This window comes from Notolepis coatsorum (genome assembly GCF_963971535.1).
Source record: "Notolepis coatsorum genome assembly, chromosome: 18".
Classification (NCBI taxonomy): Eukaryota; Metazoa; Chordata; class Actinopteri; order Aulopiformes; family Paralepididae; genus Notolepis; species Notolepis coatsorum.
This window is the reverse complement of record NC_140182.1, coordinates 25920220-25937947: the sequence shown is the minus strand read 5'-3', so window position 1 is coordinate 25937947 and position 17728 is coordinate 25920220. Positions and strand designations below refer to the sequence as shown.

At 42.9% G+C, this 17728-nt stretch overlaps 1 protein-coding gene across 1 annotated transcript in view; it reads right to left on the bottom strand.

Moving 5' to 3' along the window:
* nup93 (nucleoporin 93) overlaps window positions 1–17728 on the bottom strand; it is a 101626-nt gene that overhangs the window by 6275 nt on the left and 77623 nt on the right. Inside the window, exons 9-14 of the mRNA XM_084335343.1 lie at window positions 14873–15005; window positions 13598–13755; window positions 12580–12745; window positions 11860–11953; window positions 4204–4395; window positions 1976–2102 (exon numbers count right to left, since the gene is read on the bottom strand). Of these exons, the coding sequence (XP_084191469.1) occupies window positions 1976–2102; window positions 4204–4395; window positions 11860–11953; window positions 12580–12745; window positions 13598–13755; window positions 14873–15005 (870 nt within the window). The remainder of the gene's footprint in view (window positions 1–1975; window positions 2103–4203; window positions 4396–11859; window positions 11954–12579; window positions 12746–13597; window positions 13756–14872; window positions 15006–17728) is intronic.

Genomic DNA, 17728 nt, shown 5'->3' with positions numbered 1-17728 from the left:
TTAGTTAAAAGCATGAGGCGTTGTCTAACGTTACGTAGCTGACTAGCTACTGATGGCTCATATCAACGGCTGATACCACCATTGGAGTTTGTTTTTGCAGCTAGTTAACGTTAGCCACCCAGCAACTGTAGCTAGCTAGTAGCTAATACGGTCTGTGCTGGCTGCACCTTTTAATTCACAATGGAGTGGAGCCAACTAACTGTACAAATCGATGTGATTGGCTGAGACTGTATTTTGTACGGTTGGCTGGCTGTTGTGGATTGGGGTAGCCAGCTAGCTGGCTGGAAGTTCGTAGTGCAGTAGCTGGCTGGCTAACGTTGGCCAATATAGCTGTAACTGAACGCCAATGATGCTAGCCTTATGTGATCTTATGAGTTTCAGTTCATAGGAAAATACTTTGACTATAATGGTCAGAAGTAAATTAACTTAGATGCTGTTATGCTTAACACGCATTCCTGGTGAATTGAAAATGGGGGACCCCGATGTAAACAAGATTAAAGTATTTTTCTGGTCTGCATCCTCTTGGCAGTTGTTTTGTATAGAGCCGTACTGTATTGTACCCATTCTGCAATCTGTTAATAAAGTTCTCAAGCAAAGTACTATTAACATTACTTAATTTCTAAGATTCGATTCGATAATTTAGTTATTTTTAAATGTCTGATCTAAAGAGAAACAAAGGGTTTTAAAAGTGTTATATTTCTCTTCTCTTATAATACCAGAGAGAACGTGAGGAGAATCGACCAGCAACAAAAGCTTAAAAAAAAAAATTTAATAAAGAAATTTACATTTTAAGATTAAATTCTTTTCCCCGTGGTATCGAAAATGGTATCGAATATCGTTACTTTTTAAGGTATCGTATCGAAGTTAGAAATTCCAGTATCGTGACAACACTACTGCACAGCAGAGACAGGAAATGGCGGGGGTAGTGTGAGCCTCCCACACGTTACACCTCGCCAATGAGAGTCCGCGCTGGCAGGTGAAAAGATGTGAGAGGCTGCCTCCTCGTGTACCGGAGGGGACACGTGATGCAAGGCTTCTATCCTCCCTACAACCGGCCAGTGGGGGGCATATGCGAGCAACGTTCAAGGCAGGGGAGGGAAGAATTGGCACAATGGAATTGGGAGGGGAGAAAATAGAAAATGAGAAAAATTGGATCAAAAAAATAAATCAAGCACTCATTGGACGCCAGACCCGAGATAAGTCGGGTTAACTCGTCGATGCAGAAAAGTCGGGTTTTCATCGTTATTTCTTTTATTCGATATTTCCATTCATTATCCATCCAGGGAGCCTGGTGTTATCATAGGGAATGAGTCTGAAATCGCAAAAGTGCAATACCGGCCGCATCCTACCAGGCAGCGGTATCGAGCACCCTTTGAAACTCTGTGTCTTGGGCTGTGCGTCGATTATATGGGTCCGGGTCGGCTATTTTTCTCCGGGCAGGCCGAGCGGTTATAGCGCTCGGATTGAGAACAATCAAATACTCCAGATCCGTGTTTTGTGGTGGATTATGTTGGCGACACAATGGACATCAATACTTGGAATGGCGACCCTTTCATGCATTCATGATGGAACATAATACCTATCATATGCATTCGATTTTTTTATTGTAGCGTGTGTAGGAACGGAACGCCAATGCATTTAGTATAATACACGTTGCGGGCTATTACCAGCCTCCCAGGAATTACCCTAGACTGCTCTAAAACCATACTTATTTATATTCACCACGGTATAAAAACGAGAATGTATGGATGATTTTTTTATTTATTTTTCACACATTGAACGATAGATACTCGATGTCAAATGGGCCATAGTATTGTATCCATAGCTATAATATAGAATATAGTTATATCCCTGCAAACACCGCCACGTATTCCTATACTTTAGAATGCTGGCCTTTTACCCACACATTACACATATCCCTCTGACGCTGATTGAGTTAAGCACTTCAAGGACCTTGCGCGAATCCTGTTCTTACCGTAGGAAGTAGAAGTACTGCAGGGCCTCTCGCGGGTCTGTGGACTCGAACTTGCGAGTGTAGAGCATGAGCAGGCGGATGAAGTTGAGTCTACGCACCATGGGAGGGTCTCCCGCCTCTTGGCTCACTGGGAACAACATACATTATATATAAATAATATAGAATACCGTAATTCCTCTAATAGTAACCCCGGCTTGTATTTGTTTCAACTGTAGCGGGTACCAGGCTTGTATTAGGAGGAGGCCTGTATAAGAGGGAGGCCTATATTTCAAATTTTCAAACGGATCATAATGAATAAATCAACATTTTGTGTCAGTTTGAACCCAGTAAAATGTACTGGGTTCATTTATTGAAACCAAGTACTGTATGAAATAGTAAACAGTGCAATTACAGGTGGTCACTGGTCATTTCAACGTTTTCAAAGTGAAATCAAGTAACTAGCTCAGTATGCAGCTCAGTATATTAGTAACCCGGCTTGTATTAGGCTTATAATTGCTTAGCTCAAGAGCGCACCCGGCCATTAATAGAGACCCGGCTTGTATTTGAGACCCGGTTACTATTAGAGGAATTACGGTATATAACACCGTATGTCCCCTTTTTATAAGCTCATACAGGACATAGACAGTACTACTACTCACACAGTTCATACAGGCCATAGAGACAGTACTACTACTCACACAGTTCATACAGGACATAAAGACAGTACTACTACTCACACAGTTCATACAGGACATAGAGACAGTACTACTACTCACACAGTTCATACAGGACATAGAGACAGCACTACTACTCACACAGTTCATACAGGACATAGAGACAGTACTACTACTCACACAGTTCATACAGGACATAAAGACAGTACTACTACTCACACAGTTCATACAGGACATAAAGACAGTACTACTACTCACACAGTTCATACAGGACATAAAGACAAGACAGTACTACTACTCACAGTTCATACAGGACATAAAGACAGTACTACTACTCACAGTTCATACAGGACATAAAGACAAGACAGTACTACTACTCACACAGTTCATACAGGACATAAAGACAGTACTACTACTCACACAGTTCATACAGGACATAAAGACAGTACTACTACTCACAGTTCATACAGGACATAGAGACAGTACTACTACTCACACAGTTCATACAGGACATAAAGACAGTACTACTACTCACACAGTTCATACAGGACATAAAGACAGTACTACTACTCACACAGTTCATACAGGACATAAAGACAGTACTACTACTCACACAGTTCATACAGGACATAAAGACAGTACTACTACTCACACAGTTCATACAGGACATAAAGACAAGACAGTACTACTACTCACAGTTCATACAGGACATAAAGACAGTACTACTACTCACAGTTCATACAGGACATAAAGACAAGACAGTACTACTACTCACACAGTTCATACAGGACATAAAGACAGTACTACTACTCACACAGTTCATACAGGACATAGAGACAGTACTACTACTCACAGTTCATACAGGACATAAAGACAGTACTACTACTCACAGTTCATACAGGACATAGAGACAGTACTACTACTCACACAGTTCATACAGGACATAAAGACAGTACTACTACTCACACAGTTCATACAGGACATAAAGACAGTACTACTACTCACACAGTTCATACAGGACATAGAGACAGTACTACTACTCACACAGTTCATACAGGACATAAAGACAGTACTACTCACAGTTCATACAGGACATAGACAGCACTACTACTCACACAGTTCATACAGGACATAAAGACAGCACTACTACTCACAGTTCATACAGGACATAAAGACAGTACTACTACTCACACAGTTCATACAGGACATAAAGACAGCACTACTACTCACAGTTCATACAGGACATAAAGACAGTACTACTACTCACACAGTTCATACAGGACATAAAGACAGTACTACTACTCACACAGTTCATACAGGACATAGAGACAGTACTACTACTCACACAGTTCATACAGGACATAGAGACAGTACTACTACTCACACAGTTCATACAGGACATAGAGACAGTACTACTACTCACACAGTTCATACAGGACATAGAGACAGTACTACTACTCACACCGTTCATACAGGACATAAAGACAGCACTACTACTCACAGTTCATACAGGACAGAGAGACAGTACTACTACTCACAGTTCATACAGGACATAGAGACAGCACTACTACTCACGCAGCTGGGCGCTCTGTCCAGAAGACTTGAGCAGCAGGCCCCGCTCGTAGAGCACCAGGGCCACGTGCACGGCGTGGCTCCTCAGCCGCTCCACGCGGAACAGGAAGGCCACGGCTGCCTCGAACTGGGCCGTCAGGAACAACACCTGGAAGTACAGGAAGGGCTGCTGGCTCGCCGAGAAGTGGGACTCCCCTGTGGGACGAGGGGGGAGAAGAAGAAACAAGTCATGTGATTGGTGGAGGAAACAGGAAGAGGAATCGTTGTTTTAACTCCTGTGAAAGACTCCCTGGAGCCCATGTTCAGAACCACTGATGTTCACTGTTACTTTACATACTAATTAAAGACTTTATTATACACATTCATTCAGTTAGGTCTATTCATACTATAGGAGCTCAGTGAAGTCTGTTTATACTATAGGAGCTCAGTGAAGTCTGTTTATACTATAGGAGCTCAGTGAAGTCTGTTTATACTATAGGAGCTCAGTGAAGTCTGTTTATACTATAGGAGCTCAGTGAAGTCTGTTTATACTATAGGAGCTCAGTGAAGTCTGTTTATACTATAGGAGCTCAGTGAAGTCTGTTTATACTATAGGAGCTCAGTGAAGTCTGTTTATACTATAGGAGCTCAGTGAAGTCTGTTTATACTATAGGAGTTCAGTGAAGTCTGTTTATACTATAGGAGCTCAGTGAAGTCCGTTTATACTATAGGAACTCAGTGAAGTCTGTTATACTATAGGAGCTCAGTGAAGTCTGTTATACTATAGGAGCTCAGTGAAGTCTGTTTATACTATAGGAACTCAGTGAAGTCTGTTATACTATAGGAGCTCAGTGAAGTCTGTTATACTATAGGAACTCAGTGAAGTCTGTTTATACTATAGGAACTCAGTGAAGTCTGTTTATACTATAGGAACTCAGTGAAGTCTGTTTATACTATAGGAACTCAGTGAAGTCTGTTATACTATAGGAGCTCAGTGAAGTCTGTTATACTATAGGAACTCAGTGAAGTCTGTTTATACTATAGGAACTCAGTGAAGTCTGTTTATACTATAGGAACTCGGTGAAGTCTGTTTATACCAGGGGTCAGCAACCTTTTTGACATGGAGTGCCTGTTTGAAATATAGTTGTAACTAGTGTGCCTCAACAATATTCCATGCATCGTAATTTTTTTTCTCATAATCAGGTATTTTTAATGATAATTTTTACATTATTACATCATTATTGTTATTGTTATTATTAACAATATTATTATGATGGTTGTATCAACCCTAAATCTGAGTTGGGGGGGGGGGGGGGGGGTGCAATGCAGACAAACAGCTGCATACAGTGCGACCATTTCACTCACATTTGCCCATTCATTTTTGGACACATCACATACCATCGGTGTGTGTACTGTACGTGTGCTGTCATAGCTCCACCTACAGGCCTAATGGAGAACACCAGGAGAACACCAGGATGTGAATGGAGGGTGAATGTGAGGTATATCGTGTAAATAAGTTTTGATTGATCGCAAGACTACACTGTAAAAAAAAAATTAATAATAAGTTACCAGAACTTAAAAATATTGAGTTCAGTTACTGTGCATTAAGGTTTTCAGTTTTCAATCCATAATAAGTTAACAGAAAAATAAGTACACAACCACATTATTTCAACCTAATAAAACTATGTTTATTGTCATTGTTTTAAGAACACAAGTTGACTTGGTAATACTCACATTTTGAGTAAAAAAAATGGCTTTTAACATGAGCAATGTTCAATGAAATAGAAAAATAAATAATAAAATTTGTTGATTAATCCCACTGGTCACAACGGTGACCGTAATAATGTTTTTGTTATAAGGATCTGCAAATGTTACTGAATGATGTAGCAATGTATTTCCAGCTAAATTGAAATAATAAACAAATAAAGGGTCTCAATTAAATATGTGGTAGTAAAAAGAACCTGTGGGAGGATTTCAACAAGATAAATGCGACAACAGTGCAAAATATTTCAATATAATATAAAAAAAAAAAAAAAAATTATATATTTATTTTTTTATTTTATTTTTTACTGCTGCCCCCTGTGCCTATGCAAATTCCCCTGCGTGCCTATGCAGGCACGCGTGCCTAGGGTTGCCTACCCCTGGTTTATACTATAGGAGCTCAGTGAAGTCTGTTTATACTATAGGAACTCTGAAGTCTGTTTATACTATAGGAGTTCAGTGAAGTCTGTTTATACTATAGGAGCTCAGTGAAGTCTGTTTATACTATAGGAACTCAGTGAAGTCTGTTTATACTATAGGAACTCAGTGAAGTCTGTTTATACTATAGGAACTCAGTGAAGTCTGTTTATACTATAGGAACTCAGTGAAGTCTGTTTATACTATAGTTCAGTGAAGTCTGTTTATACTATAGGAGCTCAGTGAAGTCTGTTTATACTATAGTTCAGTGAAGTCTGTTTATACTATAGGAACTCAGTGAAGTCTGTTTATACTATAGGAGCTCAGTGAAGTCTGTTTATACTATAGGAGCTCAGTGAAGTCTGTTTATACTATAGGAACTCAGTGAAGTCTGTTTATACTATAGGAACTCAGTGAAGTCTGTTTATACTATAGGAGCTCAGTGAAGTCTGTTTATACTATAGGAGCTCAGTGAAGTCCGTTTATACTATAGGAGCTCAGTGAAGTCTGTTTATACTATAGGAGCTCAGTGAAGTCTGTTTATACTATATGAACTCTGTTTATACTATAGGAGTTCAGTGAAGTCTGTTTATACTATAGGAGTTCAGTGAAGTCTGTTTATACTATAGGAGCTCAGTGAAGTCTGTTTATACTATAGTAGCTCAGTGAAGTCTGTTTATACTATAGTTCAGTGAAGTCTGTTTATACTATAGGAGTTCAGTGAAGTCTGTTTATACTATAGGAGTTCAGTGAAGTCTGTTTATACTATAGGAGTTCAGTGAAGTCTGTTTATACTATAGGAGCTCAGTGAAGTCTGTTTATACTATAGGAGCTATGAAGTCTGTTTATACTATAGGAGTTCAGTGAAGTCTGTTTACACTATAGGAACTCTGAAGTCTGTTTATACTATAGGAGTTCAGTGAAGTCTGTTTATACTATAGGAACTCAGTGAAGTCTGTGTATACTATAGGAGCTCAGTGAAGTCCGTTTATACTATAGGAGCTCAGTGAAGTCTGTGTATACTATAGGAGCTCAGTGAAGTCTGTTTATACTATAGGAGCAGCAGTTACTATGGAACATTTTCTTTCTGGCAGGAAAGACTTCATCATCAAGTTTACTTTTTAATTAAAATCTTAATCCCTGCAGTCAGGCTCAGGAATACAGCAGAGTGGACCACGTCAGCCGTTTCACTGCCTTATCTGACACTAACAGATACAGAGAGAGGGAGGGAGGGAAGGGTAGAGAGAGAGAGAATGAGGGAGGAGAGAGACAGAGAGAGAGGGGAAGAGGGAGGAGAGAGACAGAGAGAGAGGGGAAGAGGGAGAGAGAGACAGAGACAGAGGGGAAGAGGGAGAGAGAGAAACAGAGAGGGATGGAGAGACAGAGTGAGGGAGGAGAGAGAGGGGAAGAGGGAAGGGGGGATATAGAGACAGAGAGGGAGAGACAGAGCGAGAGAGTGAGGGAGAGAGATGGAGAGGGAGGGGAAGAGAGAGAGAGGAAGAGACAGATAGTGAGAGGGAGGGAGAGAGGAATTATATAAAATGACTGAGTCATGGCACAGGTGTAGCTAGGGCAGAGACAGCAAAAAATAGGGAGAAATTAGGGTGTAGAGGAAGAGAGAGGAAAAGAGAGACGAGATGTAGTGAAAAGGAGGGAGAGAGAGCGAGAGAGAGAGAGAATGCCATGGTGTGATCTTATCAGCAGAATAGGACACGCCCCAAGTGGATACAAGACCTTAGAGCCCTGGTCTGCTCTCTTTCTCCCTCATCTCTCTCTCTCTCTCTCTCCATTCTGCAGTCCTTTTTCTCCCTCTCTCCATCTATTTCTCTACTCTTTGTTTCTCTCTCTTTTCTCTCTTTCTGGACCGGTGGGACCAGTGCTACTTATGTGCTTTGCAGATGTGAACATTGTGCACTGGATAAGAGCACCGTAGCCCTGACCTGGACAAACATTAGTCCTCTAACTGACCAAACATTAGTCCTCTAACTGACCAAACATTAGTCCTCTAACTGACCAAACATTAGTCCTCGAGTCTAACTGACCAACATTAGTCCTCGAGTCTAACTGACCAAACATTAGTCCTCTAACTGACCAAACATTAGTCCTCGAGTCTAACTGACCAAACATTAGTCCTCTAACTGGACAAACATTAGTCCTCTAACTGGACAAACATTAGTCCTCTAACTGGACCAACATTAGTCCTCTAACTGGACAAACATTAGTCCTCTAACTGACCAAACATTAGTCCTCTAACTGGACCAACATTAGTCCTCTAACTGGACCAACATTAGTCCTCTAACTGGACCAACATTAGTCCTCTAACTGGACAAACATTAGTCCTCTAACTGGACCAACATTAGTCCTCTAACTGGACCAACATTAGTCCTCTAACTGACCAACATTAGTCCTCTAACTGGACCAACATTAGTCCTCTAACTGGACCAACATTAGTCCTCCAACTGGACAAACATTAGTCCTCTAACTGGACCAACATTAGTCTTCTAACTGGACCAACATTAGTCCTCTAACTGGACAAACATTAGTCCTCTAACTGACAAACATTAGTCCTCTAACTGGACCAACATTAGTCCTCTAACTGGACCAACATTAGTCCTCTAACTGGACCAACATTAGTCCTCTAACTGGACAAACATTAGTCCTCTAACTGACAAACATTAGTCCTCTAACTGGACCAACATTAGTCCTCTAACTGGACAAACATTAGTCCTCTAACTGACAAACATTAGTCCTCTAACTGGACCAACATTAGTCCTCTAACTGGACCAACATTAGTCCTCTAACTGGACCAACATTAGTCCTCTAACTGGACCAACATTAGTCCTCTAACTGGACAAACATTAGTCCTCTAACTGACCAAACATTAGTCCTCTAACTGACCAACATTAGTCCTCTAACTGGACCAACATTAGTCCTCTAACTGACCAACATTAGTCCTATAACTGGACAAACATTAGTCCTATAACTGGACCAACATTAGTCCTCTAACTGGACCAACATTAGTCCTCTAACTGACCAACATTAGTCCTCTAACTGGACCAACATTAGTCCTCTAACAGGGGAGGAAATTAGGCCACTTTACTCGCCAAATGCGAGTATTTTTTACGTTTGGCGAGTAATTCATGAAGAGCACTCGCCAGTCTGGCGAGTACTTGTAATTACAAAACAAACAAAAAAATCATTCTGCAATCTGCTGATTCGCTCACTGGCACAAGCCGAACTCTGACTCCCCCCTTGATTCCTCCCATTTGCGCCTCAATCCAACCATAACCAATGAACATCATCGTTGTACAGATGCGCTCTAAGCTCCTCCAATGAACACTCATTTTCTAGAAGATGCCGCCCATCTAGGGGAAGTGGACAGATCACTGCGCGCGGACCTACAGACTCCTGCCACCGGCTTGACAACGTAGACAAACTTAGACAAAAACACATCAGTGGATGAAAATAATTGCATGTAGTGTCGTCGCTTTCGGATATCAGTGCGGTCTGACATGGGGGCGAACAACAGCACACGACGTTCTCCTTCGAGTCGGATGAGAATGACGAGTCAACCAGGCACCAGCATTAGCCGGCTAGCTACCTAGCATGTAACAAGCTACCATAACGCGCGTTCAACATAGTGGACTATACTGAGCGGCTTTGCTTAAATGCAGCCGAGTGACATTTTATTATTACCGGGTTTCCCCCCATATCACCACTCGCCCATATGCCCTTCACAACGGTGATGTTGTCATACTTGGCATTCAGAATACACCTGCTGAACCCCTAGCGTTGTCGATTCGGTTCCAATGTATTGTCATCTTACAGCACAAGTACAGTACAACCAGAATACATTTGGCATACAACCAGAGTGCAAATGTAACAAGTCAAGTTGTTTTATTTAGCTATTACATTACAGTGAAATGCTTGGTTCTTTCACTGCCCAACTCAGTCCAACCTAGACCAGTCCAACCTAGTCCAGTCCAGCCCAGCATCTTTCACTGCCTAGTTCAGCCCAACCCAGTCCAGAATAGTTCCCTCTTTCATGTTAATATGTGATATCCTAATATTTTGAAGAGTAGAGACAGTGTGATTAATACATGTTGTATGCTAATATTGTGAAGAGTAGAGACTGTTATTAATGTTTTATGCTAATAAATATTTTAAAGAGTAGAGACACGGTGTGATTTTTACTATGATTGAAAATCAATTTAGACAAAGACATACAAAGAAGTAATTATCACAATTAGCGATTTTTTTGGGCTGGTAAAAAATCAGTTTGTCTGGTAAAAAAAATCAGATACTCGCCAGTTGGCTGGTAAGCCAAAAAGTTAGTTTCCTCCCCTGTCCTCTAACTGACCAACATTAGTCCTATAACTGGACAAACATTAGTCCTATAACTGGACCAACATTAGTCCTCTAACTGGACCAACATTAGTCCTCTAACTGACCAAACATTAGTCCTCTAACTGACCAACATTAGTCCTCTAACTGGACCAACATTAGTCCTCTAACTGACCAAACATTAGTCCTCTAACTGACCAACATTAGTCCTCTAACTGGACAAACATTAGTCCTCTAACTGGACCAACATTAGTCCTCTAACTGGACCAACATTAGTCCTCTAACTGGACCAACATTAGTCCTCTAACTGGACCAACATTAGTCCTCTAACTGGACCAACATTAGTCCTCTAACTGGACAAACATTAGTCTTCTAACTGACCAACATTAGTCCTCTAACTGGACAAACATTAGTCCTCTAACTGGACCAACATTAGTCCTCTAACTGACCAAACATTAGTCCTCTAACTGACCAACATTAGTCCTCTAACTGACCAAACATTAGTCCTCTAACTGGACAAACATTAGTCCTCTAACTGGACCAACATTAGTCCTCTAACTGGACCAACATTAGTCCTCTAACTGGACCAACATTAGTCCTCTAACTGGACCAACATTAGTCCTCTAACTGGACCAACATTAGTCCTCTAACTGGACCAACATTAGTCCTCTAACTGGACCAACATTAGTCCTCTAACTGACCAACATTAGTCCTCTAACTGGACAAACATTAGTCCTCTAACTGGACCAACATTAGTCCTCTAACTCTAATTCTCCACTGTGATGGAAAGGTCAGTCAGCGGGGAGGATTCAGCCGGCAGGTGAAGTAACTCCGCTTTGCAAAGGTTCAGTTTGAGGTGGCTGCTCATCATCCAGGCAGAAAGGTCAGACAGGCAGGCAGAGATACATCCTCTCTCTACTTCTCTCTTTTACTTACTCACTCCTTTCCCCTTTCTCTCACACTCGCTACTTCCCCCTCCCTCCCTCCCTCCCTCTCTTCATAGAACATTATTTTCATCAGCTTATCACAGAAAAAACCCTTCCATCCTGAGTTTCCATTTAAGAGCAAGAGAGTTCAGCAGGGAGTTCATAGAGGATTATTTCAGACAGACAGACAGACAGACAGACAGACAGACACAGAGACAGACAGACCAGTTACCGTAGTCCTCCAGTAGTTGTTTCTGGAGCTGAGGCAAGGTGAGTCTGTCCTGAGGAGAGCTGTTTCCATCGTCATCAAAGCACACCTGGTTCAACTGAAACCAGACAGAAAAAATATATAAAATATATAAATAAAGTATAATATTTCAGTACCTTCACCCAGAGGTAGATATAATATACTATATATGTCAGTACCTTGACCCAGAGGTAGGTAGATATACTATATAATCTATATTTCAGTACCTTGACCCAGAGGTGGATATACTATATATTTTATAATCTATATTTCAGTACCTTGACCCAGAGGTAGATATACGTATATATAATCTATATTTCAGTACCTTGACCCAGAGGTAGATATACAATATATAATCTATATTTCAGTACCTTGACCCAGAGGTAGATATACTATATATTTTATAATCTATATTTCAGTACCTTGACCCAGAGGTAGATATAATATATATTTTATAATCTATATTTCAGTACTTTGACCCAGAGGTAGATATAATATATATTTCAGTACCTTGACCCAGAAGAAGATATAATATAATATATATTTCAGTACCTTGAACCAGAGGTAGATATACTATATATTTTATAATATATATTTCAGTACCTTGACCCAGAGGTAGATATACTATATATTTTATAATATATATTTCAGTACCTTGACCCAGAGGTAGATATACTATATATTTTATAATATTTATTTCAGTACCTTGACCCAGAGGTAGTCTTCAGTCTTGTCTGCTACCTCTCCGTGGTTGTCACTGATGTCACATTTGCCTATGAGACAGTAGACGGCTCTCTTATAGGGGTCAGCGCTGTTCCTCAGCACCCTGCGGTAGTGGAGCCTCAGCTTGTTCTCAGAGGCAGGGGCCAGACTGTGGAGGAAGAAGAGACAGATGTTCTTATATCTTTCTGTGTCCATGTACAGGTCAGTCTATGTCTCTGTGTTCATGTACAGATCAGTCTATGTCTCTGTGTTCATGTACAGATCAGTCTATCTTTCTGTGTTCATGTTCAGATCAGTCTATGTCTCTGTGTTCATGTACAGATCAGTCTATCTTTCTGTGTTCATGTACAGATCAGTCTATGTCTCTGTGTTCATGTTCAGGTCAGTCTATGTCTCTGTGTGCATGTACAGGTCAGTCTATGTCTCTGTGTTCATGTACAGATCAGTCTATGTCTCTGTGTTCATGTACAGATCAGTCTATCTTTCTGTGTTCATGTTCAGATCAGTCTATGTCTCTGTGTTCATGTTCAGGTCAGTCTATGTCTCTGTGTTCATGTTCAGGTCAGTCTATGTCTCTGTGTTCATGTTCAGGTCAGTCTATGTCTCTGTGTTCATGTACAGGTCAGTCTATGTCTCTGTGTTCATGTACAGATCAGTCTATGTATCTGTGTTCATGTACAGATCAGTCTATCTTTCTGTGTTCATGTTCAGATCAGTCTATGTCTCTGTGTTCATGTTCAGGTCAGTCTATGTCTCTGTGTTCATGTTCAGGTCAGTCTATGTCTCTGTGTTCATGTACAGGTCAGTCTATGTCTCTGTGTTCATGTACATATCAGTCTATGTCTCTGTGTTCATGTACAGGTCAGTCTATGTCTCTGTGTTCATGTTCAGGTCAGTCTATGTCTCTGTGTTCATGTACATATCAGTCTATGTCTCTGTGTTCATGTTCAGGTCAGTATATGTCTCTGTGTTCCTGTTCAGGTCAGTCTAAGTCTCTTACCGTCTGTCAGGACTGCTTATGTACTCCTGGAACCAGGTCTTGAAGTCTCCCAGCTGGTGCTGTGCTCTGTTGACCACCTGCATGGCAGCGTGCAGATCCCCACAGCGCAGACAGTAATAGATCACAGCCCAGACTGGATGACCCTCCACCTCCCCGTCCTACACACACACACACACACACACACACACACACACAGAAGCACACAGACACACAAAGCGCACACACACAGGTTGTTTCCATGAACTAAACAGTTTTCTCAGGCAATATCAGCTGTGTGTGTGTGCGTGTGTGTATATAAATATATATGTGTGTGTATATAAATATATGTGTGTGTATATAAATATATATATATATGCGTGTGTGTGTGTGTATATAAATATATGTGTGTGTGGGTGTGTGTGTATAAATATATGTGTGTGTGTGTGTTTGTGTAGATAAATATATCTGTGTGTGTGTGTGTGTGTTTGTGTAGATAAATATATCTGTGTGTGTGTGTGTGTGTGTGTGTGTGTGTGTGTGTGTGTGTGTGTGTGTGTTAGGGCTGTCTTAAATACTTCGAAGCTTCGTTCGATGGCACAAGCTTCAAGGACATGTGCAGCAGACATGTCGACGAAGAAGTCATCAGACGTGTGGTTACACTTTAAAATATGCAAAGACAATGCCCAAAAAGCTGAGTGCCAGATATGCCAGAAGAAAATGGCATATCACAACTCTACAACAACTTTGTCAAATCACCTAAAAAACGTAAGTATCGTTGTACACGACGGTGACGCCACACAAAACATTAATAAGGCTATGCCTATGCTGCTATGACTAATGTGTTACCAAGTTGGCTAATTTAATTGTAATCATCTGCTTTTGTAGGTGCATTGTCCGATATAATTAGAAATTAGAAATTAAATAATATAATTGTTTGCTTGATAGACGAAGGTTGCAACATAATTATGTAATGTCATGTCGTTGGCTGTGAGAGCAGCCCCACTGCACCCAGGCAGCGCAGCCGAGTGAAACCTTGTTGGCTGCGTCACAGTCACGAAAGGGGCCACTTAATTAATTAATCCAATCCACTTTATTTATAGAGCACATTTAAAAACAACAAAGTTGACCAAAGTGCTGTACAAGTCCCACAACATAAGATAAAAAAAATAAAAAAAATTAAATAAAAAATAAAAATCACTTTTTTTCGAAGCTTCAAATTAAAATCGAAGCTCGGCCCCGAAGCTTCGATTGCCAAAAAAAGCTTCGAAGGTCAGCCCTAGTGTGTGTGTGTGTTACCTGCATGCCAGGAGGAGATACAGGCAGCTTGATGTTGAGGAAGCTGCGAACCAGTTGGTACGTTCCAGGCACCCCTCCCAGCTGAGCCTGATGGAGGTTCCCATACACCGTCACCATGGTGTAGTTCTTATAGCTGGAGAGGGAGAGGTCAGAGGTTAAAACACTGTCACCATGGTGTAGTTCTTATCATAGATATATATAGAACACTAGATAGCTTGCCCGCGCTGCCGGCCAATGGAGAGCGACGTCACTGAACCGCCGCCATCTTGCTCCAGTTAGCCTTGAGTGAGAGTGAGTGAGCTGCACAGACAAAAATACTCATAACTCGCTGAAATATTGACGGATTTACAAACGGTTTGGTTTATTACAAGCATTATTAACGTGGCTATGATTCAAGTGGTTTGTAAAAAAAAACATCTTTAAAAAAATTTTTTTTTACAAGTATGCAGTATCATAACTACATCTTTGATGTTTATAGCAAACCAACCCGTTTGTAAATCCGTCAATATTTCAGCGAGTTATGAGTATTTTTGTCTGTGCAGCTCACTCACTCTCACTCAAGGCTAACTGGAGCAAGATGGCGGCGGTTCAGTGACGCTGGTGACTCCGCCTTAAGCTATCTAGTGTTCTATAGATATCTATGGTTCTTATAGCTGGAGAGGGAGAGGTCAGAGGTTAAAACACAGTCACCATGGTGTAGTTCTTATAGCTGGAGAGGGAGAGGTCAGAGGTTAAAACACCGTCACCATGGTGTAGTTCTTATAGCTGGAGAGGGAGAGGTCAGAGGTTAAAACACTGTCACCATGGTGTAGTTCTTATAGCTGGAGAGGGAGAGGTCAGAGGTTAAAACACTGTCACCATGGTGTAGTTCTTATAGCTGGAGAGGGAGAGGTCAGAGGTTAAAACACTGTCACCATGGTGTAGTTCTTATAGCTGGAGAGGGAGAGGTCAGAGGTTAAAACACTGTCACCATGGTGTAGTTCTTATAGCTGGAGAGGGAGAGGTCAGAGGTTAAAACACCGTCACCATGGTGTAGTTCTTATAGCTGGAGAGGGAGAGGTCAGAGGTTAAAACACAGTCACCATGGTGTAGTTCTATGGTGTAGTAGGGCCTGTAGATACTAAACTCTGACACCAAGAAACACGTCTAACAGCCAGAAATCAAAGCACAGCGACTTGATTTGCTGCATTTTGACACGTTAACTCTCCAATGGAGAACAATGTATTATATCTCAATATAATAATAGTTTTGTCTAATGACCGAAAGCCCAGGTGTGGTACCGGGCCTGAAGAAAGCCAGGTATGATACCGGGCCTGAAGGCAGCCCCCAGGTATGGTACCGGGCCTGAAGAAAGCCAGGTATGATACCGGGCCTGAAGGCAGCCCCCAGGTATGGTACCGGGCCTGAAGGAAGCCCCCAGGTATGGTACCGGGCCTGAAGGAAGCCAGGTATGATACCGGGCCTGAAGAAAGCCTAGGTATGGTACCGGGCCTGAAGGAAGCCCCCAGGTGTGGTAGCGGGCCTGAAGGAAGCCAGGTATGGTACCGGGCCTGAAGGAAGCCCAGGTATGGTACCGGGCCTGAAGGAAGCCCCCAGGTGTGGTAGCGGGCCTGAAGGAAGCCAGGTATGATACCGGGCCTGAAGGAAGCCCCCAGGTGTGGTACCGGGCCTGAAGGAAGCCAGGTATGATACCGGGCCTGAAGAAAGCCTAGGTATGGTACCGGGCCTGAAGGAAGCCCCCAGGTGTGGTAGCGGGCCTGAAGGAAGCCAGGTATGGTACCGGGCCTGAAGGAAGCCCAGGTATGGTACCGGGCCTGAAGGAAGCCCCCAGGTGTGGTAGCGGGCCTGAAGGAAGCCAGGTATGATACCGGGCCTGAAGGAAGCCCCCAGGTGTGGTACCGGGCCTGAAGGAAGCCCCCAGGTGTGGTACCGGGCCTGAAGGAAGCCCCCAGGTGTGGTACCGGGCCTGAAGAAAGCCAGGTATGGTAGCGGGCCTGAAGGAAGCCCCCAGGTGTGGTACCGGGCCTGAAGGAAGCCAGGTATGGTACCGGGCCTGAAGAAAGCCTAGGTATGGTACCGGGCCTGAAGGAAGCCCCCAGGTATGGTACCGGGCCTGAAGAAAGCCTAGGTATGGTACCGGGCCTGAAGGAAGCCCCCAGGTGTGGTAGCGGGCCTGAAGGAAGCCCCCAGGTATGGTACCGGGCCTGAAGGAAGCCAGGTATGGTAGCGGGCCTGAAGAAAGCCTAGGTATGGTACCGGGCCTGAAGGAAGCCCCCAGGTATGGTACCGGGCCTGAAGGAAGCCCCCAGGTATGGTAGCGGGCCTGAAGGAAGCCCCCAGGTGTGGTACCGGGCCTGAAGGAAGCCCCCAGGTATGGTACCGGGCCTGAAGGAAGCCCCCAGGTATGGTACCGGGCCTGAAGGAAGCCCCCAGGTATGGTACCGGCCTGAAGGAAGCCAGGTATGGTACCGGGCCTGAAGAAAGCCTAGGTATGGTACCGGGCCTGAAGGAAGCCCCCAGGTATGGTACCGGGCCTGAAGAAAGCCTAGGTATGGTACCGGGCCTGAAGGAAGCCCCCAGGTATGGTACCGGGCCTGAAGAAAGCCTAGGTGTGGTACCGGGCCTGAAGAAAGCCTAGGTGTGGTACCGGGCCTGAAGGAAGCCCCCAGGTATGGTACCGGGCCTGAAGGAAGCCCCCAGGTATGATACCGGGCCTGAAGGAAGCCCCCAGGTGTGGTAGCGGGCCTGAAGGAAGCCAGGTATGGTACCGGGCCTGAAGAAAGCCTAGGTATGGTACCGGGCCTGAAGGAAGCCCCCAGGTGTGGTACCGGGCCTGAAGGAAGCCCAGGTATGGTA